At 37.4% G+C, this 18,696-nt stretch overlaps 2 protein-coding genes across 2 annotated transcripts; both read right to left on the reverse strand.

Annotated features, from left to right (window-relative positions):
* Positions 1-14,801: 14,801 nt before the first annotated feature.
* On the reverse strand, positions 14,802-15,712 carry LOC149140337 (alcohol dehydrogenase-like). The gene is made up of 3 exons (XM_089452909.1): positions 15,570-15,712; positions 15,306-15,467; positions 14,802-15,134 (listed from the first exon to the last, which is right to left on the reverse strand). Exons 1-3 carry the CDS (start codon positions 15,597-15,599, stop codon positions 15,015-15,017), a joined length of 312 nt encoding a protein of 103 aa, XP_089309035.1. The 5' UTR covers positions 15,600-15,712; the 3' UTR covers positions 14,802-15,014.
* Positions 15,713-17,058: 1,346 nt separating this feature from the next.
* LOC149140338 (alcohol dehydrogenase 1-like) lies at positions 17,059-18,430 on the reverse strand. Its single transcript, XM_089450954.1, has 4 exons — positions 18,269-18,430; positions 17,969-18,105; positions 17,318-17,364; positions 17,059-17,131 (listed from the first exon to the last, which is right to left on the reverse strand). The coding sequence occupies exons 1-4, from the start codon at positions 18,393-18,395 to the stop codon at positions 17,059-17,061; spliced, it is 384 nt and encodes a 127-aa protein (XP_089307080.1). The 5' UTR covers positions 18,396-18,430.
* Between the last annotated feature and the right edge of the window lie 266 nt (positions 18,431-18,696).

Raw genomic sequence — 18,696 nt, forward strand, 5'->3', positions numbered from 1 at the left:
TACACAACACCGCACGCACACAACACCACATGTATAACATGTACATAGCACCACATGTGCAACATGCACACAACACTATATATACCCAACATTGTATGTACAACGTGTACACTGCACCTCATGTACACAACACCACATATACAATATGTACACAACACCATTTTTACATAGCACTACATATGCGACATGTACACAACACAATGTGTTTACAACAATGCATATACAACATGTACATAACACCATATATGCACAAAACCACATATGCAAGATGTACGCAACACCATATATACATAGCACCGCATGTACATAACATTACAAGTACAACATATACAACATATATACAATAATAGTATTGCACATCCATAGACCATGTTGTCTCTACCGGGCAACCTTACCTCTAGTGTCTCTCCACTATCCATGCTTGTCCCAGCATGCCACAGATCCCACCGCTTTCATTCAGTTGATGTATCCTTCAGTATTACTTGCCATAACATAAACATAGGCATAGTATAAACACACAATATCGATTCACATCCACATGATACTAACCCCATAGATTTTTCAAGGCTACTCTTTCTACTTGATTCCTCATAAAATCAGGAACATCTTCATACCATTCACTTGCATAGGAAATCATTCTTCCATGAGAATGATCCTTGACGACCCTGACAAACAACGACATACATACAGACATACATATAAACATTATCATAAATCAATCATGATCCCTGATGGCCCTGTCATATAATGGAATATGTACATACATATATACATATATAGGCATTAGCATAATCATCAACACAATTACCATATATCATAAGGTCAAGGTTAAGAGAACTCCCTTTATCCATGCAACATATGCACAACATTGAGAAAAACAATTCCAAACATAGCCAAGGCATCTGCCAACCCGAATCCATTTACTTTACCTTTTTCATGACTCTCATGTCACCGTCCATTTATCCCAATGGACCCAACCAACGTAATTGGTTGTCATAATCTTGCCTCCAGCTGCCCTTATACATGCACCGGGCTTTATCCGAGTCATATATTATCTATTGGGTTTCATTCAACTCTCCCCGAGCTCCATTAACTTTCCTCTTTTTCCAACCAATTCCCAAGACCCTGAAAACATAAAAGGAAAGAACAAGAAACAAACAAGAAGAAAAACATGGAAAACCAATTGCAATACTACATCAAAACAAAGTGGCATGGTTGTGCACCAGACATAAACAAAACTGCAAATCAAGCGCAAACAAGTCACAAAGCACCAAAAGCACAAAACTAGTAAGAGACACCATAACTCAACCCCATGGGTTCCCAGTGCTTCCAAAGGAAAGCTCAACCCGAGCCTTCTTTAAGATTTCATGGCAGTCTATTTTGTCATGCAATTCCTTGCATCATTTTGCCATAAACACACAATTGTTAGTGCATAAATAAATATAACAAAATATTAATTACCTTACCGCGTTGTTCCAAGCACACTGTCTTGTAACTAAACATGTACATATATCATCTCTCAAGGAACTCCAATTCCTTGACAAGTCTAATCATAACTAAAAATAAGTTGTTATACCTGTCAAATACATGTCCATGAATCTAGCACATATCCACATAATGTCAAACAAAATCAAGGTTAAGAAGACTTCATGTATTCATGCAAAGCACTCATTCATTTGGAATTGTGGTTTCCAAACATAGATAAAGTAATTGTCACCCAGTTCCTTTCTTTTACCTTTTTCATTGCTGCAATTGAGTCTTATTAGATGTTATCACATCACCCAACTGTTAGTTATATAGACAAATCAATTGTTACCTTGTCACGTTAATACAAAGCATGTTTCCCTGCAATTGTTCACACATGTCAATCACACATTCCAAATATCAAGACATCATGTCTATTAATTTGAAATCATCCTTGACCAAGACTAACAACCATGTCATAATCAACAATAAACTCACATTCATTAGTCATACTACTCCAATTAGCACCCATTTTCACTCAAGTGCATATTAGTTGCCTCAGCGCATGTGTTAGTACAATTGTCTTAAAACAAGATCATTCCTTCATGCAGTATTATAGACACATACTGATATCATGCAATTAATAAAACATTCAGCCAACCTGTAAACATACCATGTTAGATAAAAGAAACTGATGACGTAATCACACTCATACCTCAATGTATCTTAGGGGAGGCTATCACATCTACACACGTTAGTATAGATTAGTATGACACAATATCACAAGTATATAGACTCATACATGAATATCATAACCATAACTATCTGAACAGACCAATCCAAATAGCACGATACATAGAAGCATCAAGATCTTAAATGCAATGACCATAATCATCATGCATATGACCACAATTCATACAACAACAGGTTACTACCATTTATGACTATTCAATGCATGTGCATATGACCACATTGATCAACTAGACTTTATCATGCATGTAACCACAACAGTAAAAGAATGAAAAACATGTACATAAACATAATGCTTATAACAACCATTAACCAAAATACATGCATGCCAAACATACAAACATGTATGACGATCTGTGCTTACCCTAAGGTCTAGTGCTGCAACCTCTCTTTGATGATCTACATCTCCTGCACTATCTCAACAAAAATGTCAGCCTCATAACATACAAACAACATCATAAACATCATAATGACCACCATGATGCATGCACAACAAACACATAGACAACTAACATGCATGCATGACAAACACATTTTTCCCATCTAGTCCAAGTGTTTAACCAGGAAGCTCTAATACCAACCTGGTATCATAGATCACTCAAAGAGAATGAAACCAAATCTTATACCAACCTGTAACACCACCCTCCCACATTTACCCACTTTCATGGATATTCTGAGGTAAACATGAGATGGAGAGATACTATGATATGACCCAACCTCCTAAGTCCTCTTAAGGAAGTGGGGCCAACTAATGACCACTAACTCGCCACTTGACACCTCCTACAAGAGCTACAGTTCACTCAGGGGTTGAAAAACCACCCTAGGTGGCTAAACTTTGATCTAGACCTCTTTTTCACAGCCCTAAGCTCTTAACCGCTCCCACAGAAAGTTATCCATGTAGTTGGAAGCCTCCAACCACTCCCACAAGCTTGCATCCCAACGGTTTCACCCCAAAAAGTTCATTTCAGAGCATGTGATCCCATATTTTAAGCCTAAATTTTAGGGCAACCTCCATACCACTACCCAGGACTTAGTGGGACTTTCCATAATGATAAATGACATCAATACAAAGACATCCATATAGAATTTTCTCAAAGACTTGACCCAACAACGCCTAACCATGACAGTCATTTCGGAAAACACATTGTGAACATGTAATCTACAGGTCATGAATGCATATCTGAACATAGGGGTCTAATACTTATTTGAGAATCATAAAGAAGGTATAATGCCCTCTCATAATAGTTGTAATAACATCTATTAGGTCATGCATTCAATAACCATTCATTTACTAATCAAAACATGATAAGAGCCATAACTACAATCTGTCATGAAACCATGCTTATAACCAGAATAATAACAATGATAGAAAAACCATCAAAGCCACATAATAACAAGTATAAATAATCATGAAAGACAAGAGGAAAAGAGCTCTTATTAGCATATGCAAAATCCTAAAGTCAAGGACTTCCACATACCACCCGACCATAGATTGGGCTGTACCAAATCTTTCTTTCACCTAATCACCCTCGTTCCATATTCCAAGCATGAATGTGGGACTCACAACAAAACAACCATGGATCCCTCAAGCTTACTGCAATCCCTCCAAAACTGGTCAAGGGACTCCTAGGTCCAAAACAATCACCTACAAACTCAAGATTTACCGCAATCCGCCATCACCGGTCAAGGGATTCCTAGGCCCAAACACGAACATACACTATCAGGATTTACTACAATCCTGCCAACACTGGTCAAGGGATTCCTAGGCCCAAACAAGCTTGGATGCCTTTAGATTTCTTCACCAATACCTTGAGGAATTTTTCTATCTCCACCCTTAGGCTTTACCGTAATCCTACCAAAACTGGTCAAAGGATTCCTAGGCCCTTGGGAATTTTCCTGAGACCACCTCAATCTGATCCAAAACCATCCGGAAATCCAAAGCTCAACCAAATGAAAGAACCCCATCACACCACGGTTATCTGAAAATGGAAAGGAAAGGTTGAAACCACTATTGCACCAAATACGTACATGCATTTACCATGCATTTACGATGCATTCACCAACCAACTAGGAAATCACGCATGCAACCTATTACCTGCAATTATTCCCATTGAGGATGCTAGATCCAATTTTTCCTTGCTTGATCTTGCTTTCCTTTGTTTTCTTGTCCTTCTTTTGTCTTCCTTTCTCTAATGCTAGAGTGCTCTAAGCGTGCAAGTGTATGATAGAATATAGAGAGCTCTGAGCTAAAACTGAAAAAAAATTAACCAACAAAAGTTGTGAACTAATCCTCAGAAGTATTTTTATTATTGAGGCCTCTATTTTCTTCAATTTCCTTTAATTTTCCTTAAATTTCCTCCTCACATTTAAATATGTGACCTTTCACCTTCCTTTTCTCCTATTTTCCATTATTTTCATAAATAAAATGTCAATTAATGCCTCTTTTGCTTTTCAATACCTTTGCCAATGCCTTTTCCAATTTCGTTAGCCATGATAAAAACCCAAATGAACACCCACTAGGATGTTTTTCCAAAAATTCAGTGTGGAATACATGTCTAGTGACCTTGGTCTTGTTTTCATTGTATTAACTTTATTACAATAACTTTTAACCCGAGGATGTTACAAATCCTTTCCTGCGTGTGAATCATCCTATTATTATTTTCCTTACAACTTTCGATTTATGCCTACAAACTTCTCAATATATTTTCTATATCAAGAGAATATTCATCTCCTTGTGGTTAAACTGACTTGTAAGTAGAGTCACATGAACTATAGCCCACCATTCTACTCGTCATCTCTGATCGTCTTCTTCCAGCAAGCATACTACGTTAGATAAACCAAATAGAAACATGATCAAACCATACCTTAGTCAAGTTAGGGGAGGTTATCACATCTGCACAAATCAATCTAAATTAGCACGATACATATACATACATCATGGTATCAACAAATCAACATTATGGATGATGACATAAGAATGTAATAATAACCTCATGCATGATAACCATAACCATCACAATGCATGTATGACAATATACATTTATCCCATCCTTTCCACATGTTTGAACCTGAAAGCTCTGATACCACCCTGTGGTATCAAATATCACTCAAAGAGAACGAAACCCGCTTTGATACCACCCTGTAACGACCCCTCCCACATTTACCCGCTTTTACAAGCTTTACAGGGTAAACATGAGTTGAGTACTACTATGACATGACCCGACCTCCAAGTTCTAGTGATGGTAGTGGGGCCTACAAACCAACAAATTACTGGCATCCATTAGAGACTTCATACCACTCAAGATCCCAACAACCACCCTTGGTGATCAATCCTTGAGCTGAAACTCTTTTCACTAACTTAACACCCCAACCGCACGTTTAACACAATATGCATGCGGTTATGAGGCTCCAGCGGCACCCATAAGCCTGCCTACATGTTGTTAGGACAAAAAATCCCATGTTATGTGCATGCGGTCATGAGATCTATGCCACTTTTTCAGGAAAGCCTTCATACCGCTACCCAAAATTGCCTGTAAGTTTCCAGAAACATAAATAACATGATAACAAGGCTAACCATTCAAAAATTGAACATGATCTTGACTAGAACATGCCTAATACAGGATAAACATTTGTCAAACATATTGTAAACATGAAAGCTATAGGTTATGAATGCATATCTGATCATAAACTTCTAAAATTCATCTGATAATCAACAAGAAGGCTCAATGCCCTCTCAAGTTAGCTACAACAACACTTGTTAGCCCATTCATTCATAAACCATTCCATAAACTATCAAATCATGAACAAAATCCAAAAATAGAGTATATCATAGAACCATGTTTATAACCAGCATATAACCATAATAGAAACCATGACCAAATAACCTTAAAATACACATAATAACAAGTGCATGTACTCATTAATTACATTAGAAGAATAAATCATATTAGCATATGCAAAACCCAACCACGTCAAGGACTTCCACATACCACCCGACCATAGATTTGGCTGAAAAAAATCTTTCTTTTAGCCACCCTTGTGCCATATTCCAAGCATGAATGTTGGATCTCATGAGATAAACCAAAACATAAGAAAACAAGGAATCCAGAGGTTAAGCCACCTCCAAGCTCAAGCTAGTGTGATCGCACCTAAATTGGTGTTGAGATCACAAAACCAAACCAAGCTTGGATGCCTCAGAATTTCTTCAACATACCTAAGGAATTTTCCTGTCTTCACCCACCTGTCAAGTGTTTCCCAGAGAAAACCATCTCAATCCCCAGCCTTTGGGATTTTCATGAGACCACCTCACCTGGTTCCAAAACCTTTCGGCAATCCAAAGCTCAACCAAGAATGGATCCCATCACACCATGATTGTCCAAGAAATGGCAAGGCAAGGCTAAACCACTGTCAAACCAGGATAAACCCATGCCAATGACAAAAAATGAACCAAATAAACAAATACATGCACCATGCATCCATATCCCAACAAGGAAATCACACATGCAACCTGTTACCTACAAAATATTCCTGCTTAAGTTTCTGATCCAACTTTCTCCATCTTTTCCTATGCTTTCCTCTACTTGTCCTTTCCCTTCCTTTGTTTTCCATTGTTTTCTTGCTTGCTCTCACTCTCTCTCTCTATAAAATTGATCCAAGCCAACACTAACCAAAATATGTGAATTTTTTCTCAAGTGCCTTTTTATCATTGATGTCTCCTTTCTCTTCATTTTCCTTCATTTTTCTTTAATTTCCTTTGCATTCATATTTGTGTCTCTTCACCTTCATTTTCTCCTATTTTCTTTATTTCCTTAATTAAATGTCATTTATTGCCTCTTTGCCTTTGCCAATTTCCATAGTTGTTATTGAACTACTAGTGATGACCACTAAAGTATTTTCTCAATATTCAACTTGGAATACATGTCCCATGAGCTTGGTCTTATTTTTCTTTTATTATCCTTTATTACATGAAACTTTAACCTAGGGTTGTTACAATCCATGCATCCCTATGAGGCATGGAATGGGAGGAAGCCAAGAAATCTATGTGCGAAGGTGTCTCGACACCATGTTTATCTCTATGTACAATATGGGAAGGAGAGGCATTGGGTGAGAAAGTATGAAGTGGATTTATGGTCAAATATGATGGTTATTCAAGTATTTATAGAGTCTAAGATATAGTAAACAAGATCAAAAGTAGGTATATTGTATTTTATCAACATACATTATTGGTTAAAGGAGTGGGAGATGTGACATGGAAAGTGCTACTAAGAAACCAATGCAAATATTGGACTTTAGGGGTGATAGGATTGGTGTTAGTTCTTTTAAAACCATCAACATTGTAAGGGGAGTCAATTCCCATATGAGATACAATGGAGGAATCTATGGATAAGGAGGATATTAATGGTGTAGAGGAGTTAAAACTAGGGCTTATGAGCATTGAGGAAGTGGACAAGATTAATAGTGAATCACTAATAATTAAAATAGCTTTCAAAGGCCATCACAATGGTTCCATGACTATTCTATAATGTCAAGCATACTTATTTCATTACTATCAAAGAAGCCTCAAGGAGTCAACTACCAAAAAAATATTTCACTCGTGGTGCAGATGTCATCAATTAAGGTGTGCTCATACTTGCTAAATTACATGGTATAAACGTGTATCAACTTTATGTAAATGAAAATTTTCCCAATGGAGAGTTAGAGAAGATATACATGTTGTAGCCTAAAGCATATGTGAAATCCACAAGACGACGTTTGGTTTGTAGGTTGTAGGAGGTTTCGTGTGGTTTAAAGCAATCTTCCAAAGTGTGTTGCCAAAGGATTGATGGGTACCTAAAGGGACAAGTATTTGAGAGAATCCGCCTATTGATTCAAATACTTACTTCAAGCATACATGTTAGATCTTCTAAATTCCAACAATGATGCAATTATTTTTTGCAAACATTTGTCAATATTAAAAGTTGAAATCCAACATCACAACTAATGTTTATATGGTCAATTATCTAAAGACATGAGTCCAAAGATGTAGGTTGAGTTGCAAGCAATGAAAAAGTGTTATTTGTAAATGAAAATTCCATCATGATGTATATTATGGTATGTACAAGACTAGACATCATTTTTTTTTAAATTTGATTGAGCCAATTTTCTTTAGGTCTGGGCCAACACCATTATTAATCAATAAAGAGAGTTTTAAGATATTTTTAGGGTACATAAAACAAATCTCCTACTAAGTTTCTAGGGTATGGAAATGCAAAACACAAAAATGCATCCAAGGGATATGCTAAGACATCCCTTACATTTTAGGGTTTTAGGTTGAGTGTCCCGAGTGGGAAACTTTTCACACCATAAGTTTTCTTTTAGGGAGATAATGTGAAACCTTCAACATGGATTTTTTCCATCTTGAAATGGTGAGGAACACAACCCCATGTAGCACTTCTTAAAACATGGACATTACTTTTGATGGAAATTGATACATTACAGTTAGTAGAATTTTGTGATGGAGATTTGAGCAATGGATGTGGATGATCAAAGATTTAGGTCCAACTAATGTTTCAAACTGATGAGAGGAATAATATCATGAGCAACTAAGTAGCCAAACATTTAATTATTGAAGTAGAGTGTCTCAAAGATAGATGCAACTAAGGAATTGATTTGGTTTAGGAGATTAACAAATTAATTTTATAAATTGACCGGAGGAATAATATCACGAACAACCAAGAAGCCAAGCATCTAAGTAGAGTATCTCATTTCCAATGCAACCAAGGAATTAATTTGGTTTAAGCGATTTAATAAACATCATTGCAACACGTCAAGGGCTATTCTCTGGTAAGAAAATAAATAAAGTTTCTTTTGAGAAAGAATGGCATACAATTACATTGAAAGGTGCTCTACAACCCAATATGAAGGGGATGTTGTAAAGTCATGTAACATCATGTAATGTTATGTCCGCTCAAAATTAATAATTAAAATAATAATTATAATTATTAATTAAGAAAAGTGAAATTATCAAATTAAGAATTATAATAATTAAAAATTAAAATTTGAAATGTTAAATGTCAACTCACACATTTTTCAAGAATCACAACTACAATGAAAATCAACTTCTCACTTCTCAAAATGCAACTACACTAATAACAAAGTCAACTTTTCTCTTCAGGTACAATCTATAAGGGCTTCTAAACATCCAATGATATTAGGAAAATTATCAATGACAAGGAATTTGTGTTAAGGTTTGTCCTTTATCATTATGTTGAGGTATTTCCTGTATTTTTGTGTTTCTTTAAATCTACACTTGTGAATGCCAAAATTATCATATGTGTTTCTTTAAATCTACATGTGTGAATGCCAAAATTAGCATAAGCATTTACATGTAATTTATGTATTCTAGAGAAAATTTTAGAGTTGAAACTCTCAAGGTTTCACCTACATGGGGTGATTTGGTTTAGGAGATTAACAAATTAATGTTATAAATTGATTGAAGGAATAATATCATGAAGAACCAAGAAGCCGAGCATCTACACGTGTGAATGCCAAAAGTACCATAAGCATGTATGTGTAGAGAAAATTTTAGAGTTGAAACTCTGCAGGTTTCACCTACATAGGGTGTGATTGCTTTGCTCCACAACAACCAACCTACCTGAAACTATTATTATTAGCAAGTGAAAATTAAAAATTTCTTATAGTTAAAACATTTTATTAATCCGTTATTCAAAACCAACATACATTCATCTGATTCTTCTGTGCCCTTGGTAGTAGATCGAAAATTAAATTGAATCTATACTAATTGTAATGTCATTTAGAAAAAAAAACAAAACAAAACAAAAACAAAAAAACTTGCTTTCCCAAACAAAGACTTGCTTTCGCAAATAATGATATTAAACCAACATAAAAAAAAAAGACTTGCTTTTCCAATAAAGACTTGCTTTCCCAAATAATAAATGAGAAATGAGAGATACATGCAAAAATAATTTATTTTAAGATTTATAAAAAAATAATAGTTTCTTTACATAATGATCGACTACTCTACTTGGATTTCAAGAAGCATTACAAATCTGATCACTCAAATTTACCAAATGACACATAAATTTAGTAATTTTTATTCTAAGCTTACCCAATATATTCTACTTATATCATCGGGGTTCATAGCTTTCAATACATCTGCTAAAACGTGTATATGGCAACAAAATGTTACTGTAATTCTTTTTAAAATCCATACAACTTTGGTATGCAATTTACAGCGACCTCTTGTTTATAATATATTTTTTTCCGAATAAGTTTCTAACTGAACTCAACTTCAAAGACCAAGAAAGCCTAGCCCATCAAAGCATTTGGGAAGAGGATTTTTTACTTAAGGCAGCAAATTTGAATAGTCCAAGGAGTACACATCAACATTAAAATTGAACCCAGAGAATGCTGCTGAATGTGAAACACAATAAAATAGTGCAAAGACCAGACTGTTGAAATATTGCAATCCTAACATATTCAAAAGAATAGAAAGCACTTTTGGGAAAGATAATGAACTAAATTTCTTTGTAAATGAATTTTTGATGTTATATGTGGAATTGATAGACATGAGAAGAGATTATTACAAAGATTTTGACTTTGATTTCCTATAAATAAAAAACACTTTCAAATTTTCACAAAGCCAAATTTGGTTTTTCAGCGATATGGGTTAATCATAATTCCAACTTTGACTTAACAACATTTTTCAAATTTCCACATCCATTCGAACTTTCACTATAATTTTTTTATAAAAACAATTTGTTTTTTTTTTCAGAAAGAAAAGCACTATATTATATTGAGGCAATATATACAAAATTGTTCTGATGGATCTGTTAAAAGATCGCATGTGAGAAAGACTGATGGGTCAGCATGCAAAAGCATCAAAAGATAAGCATAATACCAAAAGAGATTGCCTTCAGAAACAACAAGATCATAGAGACAAAATTGAAACCCAGAGGGGCTGCTTCAGCGGATAGGAGAATAGAGAGCAGAGAAAGAAGACAGAACATATTTGGAGGAGATTTTTGAATCCTCAAAAATTTTTAAGTTCCTCCACTTCCAAAGGCACCATATAGTGATGGGAAGGATTGGACGAAGAGCAGCTTCTTGTCTTCCCCACCAGGCAAAAGCTGCATCAACAGAGATGAAGTTAAGATGCGGAAAGGAGAAAAACAGTGCTAATTCGTACCAGATTTGTTGGGAGACCGAGCATTTGAAAAACAAATGGAAGTTTGTTTCCTCCTCCATTTTGCAAAAGACGCATCTGCTGGGGCCATGCCAAGACCGCTTCCTTAAGGAGTCCCAAGTCAAATTTTTGTTGAAAAACACCAGCCAAGAGAATAAAGTCACTTTGAGGGGGCAGCCAAGTTTCCACCAGAATACTGGAAAACACTGTCTGTTCAATCTGTTTGATTTTGATATGAGGTCCAGATAAATGTCCTTAACATTTGCTTGAGTGGAAGAGAGAGATAAGGACCAAACCAAATGGTCTTCATTAACAGAGCGCACTAACCCACCCAGATGGAGAGAGTTTTTGAGATTATCCCATAGAAAGGACAAGGCCTGCGGAATGCCGATGTCGCGAGCGTCCATAAGCGAGAGAGAGGGGCCTCTCCATTCCTTGATAATTCTATCCCATGAGAAAATACCAAATCTGTGGAGGTGAAAAAGGATAGGAGTTGGAACCTGTAGATTACCCTTGAAGCCAGCAAAAGAGTCGATGCCAATGAGAATCTTCCGGCCAGAGAAAATTTTCCATTTGAGATTATTGAGAAAATAACGCTGGATCCGCCTGAAACTGAGCCAAATAGCAGACCCCTGCTGAATGCCAATGGAATCAAACCTGAACCAGAATTCTATGCCTCTACCTTTTTGATATTTTTGGCGAATAATTTCACTCCAGGGATTTGAGCCAAAGATGCCCCTCCATAGGGATTTACAGACAAGAGCAATCCCAAAGAGCCTTATGTCCAGCAGGCCCCATCCACCAAGCTTTTTTGGCAGAGATAAGAAATTCAGCTTCGCGAGATGGATTTTTCTCCTATCAGCTTTTGCCCCCCATATAAAATTGGCGGAAATCCTGTTGATGGCTTGGATGATACAAGCCGGGAGAAGAAAAAGGTGGCCCCAGTATACCGATAGCTGCGACAAGACCGATTTGACAAGCACAACCCTGCCACCCAGAGAAAGAGATCTAAATTCCCACAGCGAGATCTTGCTGAAGAAGCGTTCAATAAGCCATCGCCAGTCAGCCTTCCTGTAGGCCTTTGCTTTTAGGCGGAATCCAAGGTACTTGATTCCATCAGACAGAAGTCTGGATTCAATTCCAAGAAGCTGAGATATCCAAGAAATCAGAGTCTCATCGGAACCATTGTGATACAGGATCGATTTGGCTTTATTGATGGCAAGGCCGGAGGCCTTTTGAAAACGATCCAAAATAGATTTTATGCACAGCCATGTTACCTTGGATAGCATAGCGAATAAGAGGATATCGTCAACGAACAGGTTATGTGAAATATAGATATGCTTACAGATCCTGACCGGAGAGTATTCTTTTAACTCCACTGCACGGTTGATGTGAAGGCTCAAAGCATCGATGGCCAAGATGAAAAGGAGAGGCGACAGTGGGCATCCCTGCCGAAGGCCTCTTTCCGCCTGAAAGAAAGGAGAAGGGCAGCCATTAATCAAAATAGCATAGTTGACATTTTCTATACAACCCATAATCCAACGAATGGCACCAGGATTCATCCCAATTTTGGCGAGGAGACATTGCAGATATCCCCAGTCTAATACATCAAAAGCCTTCTGCAGGTCAATTTTCATAATGGCTGCCTTGGAGTTGTGCACAGACATGGAGTGAAGACATTCTTGCGTACTGGCAACCGCATCGTGGATATTTCGACCCTTTAAAAAGGCATGTTGATTGGGAGAGAGACATAATGCCAGAGTGCTTTTAATCCTTACTGCAATAATCTTTGTGATAATCTTGAAGGTAATGTTGCAGAGGGAAATAGGGCGGAAATCCAGGAAGGATTCAGGCTCGTCCTTCTTAGGAATAAGAGCAATAAGAGTGGACGAGGAATTGCTGTGAATGTTGCCTGAAAGTCTGGAGGCCTCCACCATACTAAGCAGGTCCCTTTTAAAGAGGTCGAAAAAATGGATGAGAAAATCTATTGACCATCCATCAGGCCCCGGGGCCTTGTCCTTTTTAAAGGATTTCATGGCCATGAGGAGCTCGTTTTCATCAACAGGGCGAAACAGAGCCTCGTTCTTTTCTTGATCAAACATCTCTGGCATCAGGTCGATGCCCCATCTTATATCGCTGAAACCAATCTCATTTGATCTGCTATATTGCTTTTTGAAGAAGCTTACAGCCTGCCTTGAGATGTCCTCTTGAGAGACAGCAAAACCACCCTGATCATCCTTGATTTTCCATATGTAATTCCTTTCCCTCCTTGCATTTGCATATTTATGGAAAAACTTCGTGTTTTTGTCACCTTCATGCAGCCATATGGCTCGGCTTTTGAGCCTCCATTTAGTTTCTTCTTGTTTCAGCAAACAGAATCTCTCATTTTCCAGAGATCTAATTCGGCATTTCCTTTCAAGAGAGCATGTGGAGAAGTCTGTAGATTCCAGCATCAAATCCAATTCCTGTTGAATCCTTTGGAGATTCTCTTTATCCTTCTGGTGTTTTCGAAACTGCCATTTTTTCACCATATCCCTAATCTCAACCAGTTTTTCCCTGAAGGATGAAAAAATAAATTGTTTGTCCCGGCCCTTGATTTCTTTCCATGCATTCTGAATAAATACATTGAAAGCAGGGTCTAGAAGGAGGCTGTTGTCAAACTTAAAGGAGTAACCTTTCCTGAATATTTTCGCAGGCCAAGATATAAGGATAGGAAAATGATCCGAGATCATGACGTTCTCCACAGAGAGCCTTGGCATACCCATTTTATCAATGAGACTAAAATGGATAAACACCCTATCAAGCCTTTTGGCTATGTAAGCCTTACCTATTCTACCATTTGACCAAGTCGGCTTCCTTTTGGCAGGAATAATGTCAATCATGTTCCTGTTGATCATCTCAGAGTTGATGAGATCCGCCAAGCTATTGTTTATCTTCCCCTGTCCCCAGACCTCGTTGGAATACAAGGCTGCATTCGAGTCGCCTGCAATGAGGAGATTATTAATATTGAAGAGCTCAGATGCGAAGAACCTGATCCAGAAGGAAGTTCGGGACTTATATGGAGCATAAAGATTGAGAATGTTTATCGGAAATTCAACACCTCTGATAGAAGCCGATATTATAATCCCAGCAAAGCACTTGTATGCCTTTGCTTTGACCCTGGCAGGATCCCATAGGGTAATCATGCCGCCTGATAATCCATTTGCCTCTGTAGCAGCCATGAACCATGTAGGCAGCATTTTCCTGAAGTACGACAAGGAGTCCTCTTTTCTGTGCATGGTTTCCTAAATAAGGATGATTGCAGCCCTGGAATGGAAAAAGAAACTTTTTAGTGTGATGAATTTAGGGTCCACACCGAGACCATAACCATCAGATAATTTGAACATAGATTCTTCGCAACAATAACGCTCGTTCAAAGTTCAAAACTTTTAAAATTCAAAATTATAACAATTTTTACAATACTAAAATTCTAGCATATTTCTCCAAACCCTTTCTGTATTGAATTCAGGGAATCTCTATATGTCAAGGAATTTAACTTCAAAGATGCCATCCACCACAAAATCTGTAAGAAACTTAGGAGAACTTAAGATATTACTGTTGACTTCCTCTCGAACGTTTAATTGCCAATCACGTTTATCACACATTTCAGACTCTCACCTTTAATCATGTAATCAAATGCCTTGTTGATATCGGCGAATGAAACCTCATGTGTGATAAATTTCTCCAATTCAAGCTTCTGCAAAATAATAAAGTTAGCTTGAAAGACTAATTACATGGAGATCAAATAGTAGTGATTTTTGCCAGGAAAGGAAAGCAGCAGGCATGGCGCCTGAGAGAGCCATTTCTATCCTAAAATCTAAGCAAATGAATGAATCTTCATAGAATAACAAATGAAAGAAAGTCCTACCTTGTCCATATACAATTCTACAAGGCCTGGCAAATCAGTACGGGGCTTATAGTTTCCAAAGAAAGTTCCTTTCAATGTCCTTTCGTTCAGAAAATTCACAGGGCTGGTTGCAAAGACTGCGTCTGAATGAGGGACACCCACTAAAACGGCTACACCCCAACCCTGAACAAACACATAACCATTTGATCAGTATATGCATAGTAGTTATAACTGAGCGTATATTTACAATTTCAGAAGAAAGGGAAGGGAAGGCAGAGTAAATACATCATGGCAGGATTCGAAGGCTTGAATCATGGCCTTGACATTCCCTGTGCACTCGATGCTGTAGTCCACCCCTCCATCAGTTTTCTCAGCAATAACCTGATAAGCTCCCAGAATTTAGTTTTAATTTAAAACATTTCTCCGAATACAACACAAAACTGAATTGAGCTTTAACATAAATTCTTTTACAGATCTATCGAGCACCAACAAAGAGCAATAAATTTGAAAGAGACAAAGGAAAAGAGGAGTTGAAATCATTGTAGGCAGCTCAACCAACCTCTTGAATAGGCTTCTTGTAGTCCAGTGGGTTTATAAATTCCGTTACACCAAAGAGCTTTGCTGAAAGAGGACAGATAACAAAAACGATTCAGACAACGAAATAGAAAGGAAATTCTTGAGTCAACATACATACAGTGATTAACAAAAGATGGAAATGGGCATTTTGCAACCTTTTTCAAATCTGTCACTGTTTAAATCAATTCCAATTATTCGAGAAGCTCCTGCAATTCTTGCCCCTTCAGCAGCCTGCGTGCGTAGTTAAGCCCAGGTTAGATGTCTCACAGAAAATTAAACAGTAAATTCATCATATTGATTCCATAAAAAGAAAAATTCAGAAATGAAGCTGAATTTTACTTACCGCAAGCCTAACACCCCCAAGACCAAATATTGCTACTGACGAACCCTTCTTGGGTTTGGCTACATTCAAAGTCGCCCCCATCCCTGAATCCACAATAAAATGAATTTTGAATTGGAATTCCAATCAAGGAAACGATCATGGTGATTTTATTAACAGTCCAGCAAGCAAAACTCTAAGAATTCAATCATCCACTTTATAAATCAATATACAATGTAAACTAATTCAATAATATCATTGTGATCTTTCACAATCATCAGCAATTTAAGTTTCGAAAACCCCAGAAAATAACGATTCACGAATTGGAAGTGTCCGAATATAAAGCATCAGCTTCCCTACGATATCTCGCATGTTTAGTAGTACTGCTTTGGGTAATTCCTATTTCATTACGGAAAGGTTTGGAGCCTTGGGTTACAAATTGGTGGAATACGGTTAAATCTCAGAAAATTTTTGATTATCTTCAGGAACAAAATGCTCTGGGAAGATTTGAGAAAATAGAAGAACTATTCTTGTTAGAAAGAATGGTGGAAGATTCTTTGGGAACACATTCACAATCTCTTCGTATAGAGATTCACAAAGAAACGATCCAATTGGTCGAAATGTACAATGAAGATTGTATCCAGATAATATCACATTTATTTCCGGCACCGGTGGAATGCAAGGGCAGGCTGTAACCAATGCTCTATGAGGTTGAGTTCCAGATGGATGCTTGAGAGAGCGAGTTAAGGTTATAGGGATCGATGAATCAATAGTGCTTCCAGGTAAATTCATCAAACAAAAGAAAAACTCCAATCGATCTCTTCATGGCAGCGGGGCATTCATGGCAACGGGGCATTCATGCGCTCGGCCGGGGACCTTTCAAACATTTACTGGAAGCACAGTGTCACCCTCCTTGAGGTCAGTCACCCCTTCTCCAACACTCTCAACAACTCTGTGTCAACCAACTTATGATTAGTGAGCAATAAATCACAAGAAAATTACTGTCCCTTCTGCCCTTTTTGAAATTCTATGTGCCTGCCCTTCTGCCCTTTTTGAAATTCTATGTGCCTGCAGGCTGCTAGTATGCCTAATTAACTTTGTTGAATTATCGATTTGTAGACAAGAACAGAGTGTATACCCAGCTGCTTCATGTCCCAAGATGCGGGGAAAGAGAGGAGTTTGGCCCTGCAACGGAAGCATTAACAGTCAAGAAATTTTTATAATAAATATTTAAAGTAATTTAATAGTATAAAGAGATCTCAGTGTGTTATACAGTATCCAATTTTAATTTTTCTGTATGTTTAATAAGTTTAGTTTTTTTTTTGAAGATTTTTCGGCGAAAATCACATAGAGAAATTTTTGTCGACGCGTTTCGAACCAGCCAGTGTGGTTCATCGTCACGACAAGTGGAATGAGCAGATCTCGCTTTGCACATTAAATAGATAGGGCAGAATACCCAATTAGCCAATTGGGTATTCTGCCCTATCTATTTAATGTGCAAAGCGAGATCTGCTCATTCCACTTGTCGTGACGATGAACCACACTGGCTGGTTCGAAACGCGTCGACAAAAATTTCTCCAATTGGGTATTCTGCCCTATCTATTTAATGTGCAAAGCGAGATCTGCTCATTCCACTTGTCGTGACGATGAACCACACTGGCTGGTTCGAAACGCGTCGACAAAAGTTTCTCTATGTGATATTCCCCAAAAAAAATTCAAAAATTTGATATGAATCACAGAAGCCTCCATTCAATAAGTTTAATTCTAATGATAATTATAGATAGCATACCTTTGCTTCCCAGAAATAAAGGTCTGTATGACACAAGGCAGTATAATGAATTTTGATTCTGACTTCCATTGCCTGTGGGGGAGCCACCTCCACTTCTTCAATCTTCAGAGGCTCTCCTGCTGCCCATGCAACAGCAGCTGCAAAAAGTACAAATATCACAATATATCAGATTTCAAGAAACACACATACAGTTTGCATAAATCCAGTTTAACCCTGAAAATCAATTTTGCCCATAAATGATATACATGAAAGAAATATAGAATGTGGCCATGACTCCTTGCACTGAACTGAAGTAGTTACCTTTGCATTTGATAACCTGGCCTGCAGTAGAGCTCGCCATTTTCCTTTCTGCGCAGATGGTATTTTCTTTTGCAATCGTAGTATGATGGTGAACAAACAAACTTTCGCATTGGTGTTGCAGGCACATAGGCTTCCTGAATTTATATTCCGACTTCCCTTTGAAACACCGACAATCGATATAAATGAATTTATATTCATTTATTTAATTGACCATGGGGCTTCCATCTCATTCTGCAAATGAATTTGATTTGTTGAGACCATGGATTATGTAGAAACCACCCTATTTACCTTAATACTCCTTAATACTGGCGGCCGACCAAGGTTAGATGCAACATGTTTGGAATTCGAGTCTTCGTTTTGCCAACAAAGCGTCATAACTAATTTACAGTGTCCAAGAGCGCGGGAGCTGCGAAGTTAAAATTTAAAGT

This window comes from Pinus tabuliformis, chromosome X (genome assembly GCF_031772625.1).
Source record: "Pinus tabuliformis cultivar Carrire ecotype Pingquan chromosome X, CPIR1, whole genome shotgun sequence".
Lineage (NCBI taxonomy): Eukaryota > Viridiplantae > Streptophyta > Pinopsida > Pinales > Pinaceae > Pinus > Pinus tabuliformis.

Bases quoted from the DNA above. Each gene is read 5' to 3' on its own strand.
- LOC149140337 (XM_089452909.1), bottom strand. From the start codon at position 15,599: ATGATTCAAGCCTTCGAATCCTGCCATGAT. The intron at 15,468-15,569 runs GTATTTACTCTG...GTGTTTGTTCAG, and splicing joins CCTTCGAATCCTGCCATGAT to GGTTGGGGTGTAGCCGTTTT. The intron at 15,135-15,305 runs GTAGGACTTTCT...ATTATTTTGCAG, and splicing joins TAGAATTGTATATGGACAAG to AAGCTTGAATTGGAGAAATT.
- LOC149140338 (XM_089450954.1), bottom strand. From the start codon at position 18,395: ATGTGCCTGCAACACCAATGCGAAAGTTTGTTTGTTCACCATCATACT. The intron at 18,106-18,268 runs GTAACTACTTCA...TACTTTTTGCAG, and splicing joins CCAGGTTATCAAATGCAAAG to CTGCTGTTGCATGGGCAGCA. The intron at 17,365-17,968 runs GTATGCTATCTA...CTTCCGTTGCAG, and splicing joins TTTATTTCTGGGAAGCAAAG to GGCCAAACTCCTCTCTTTCC.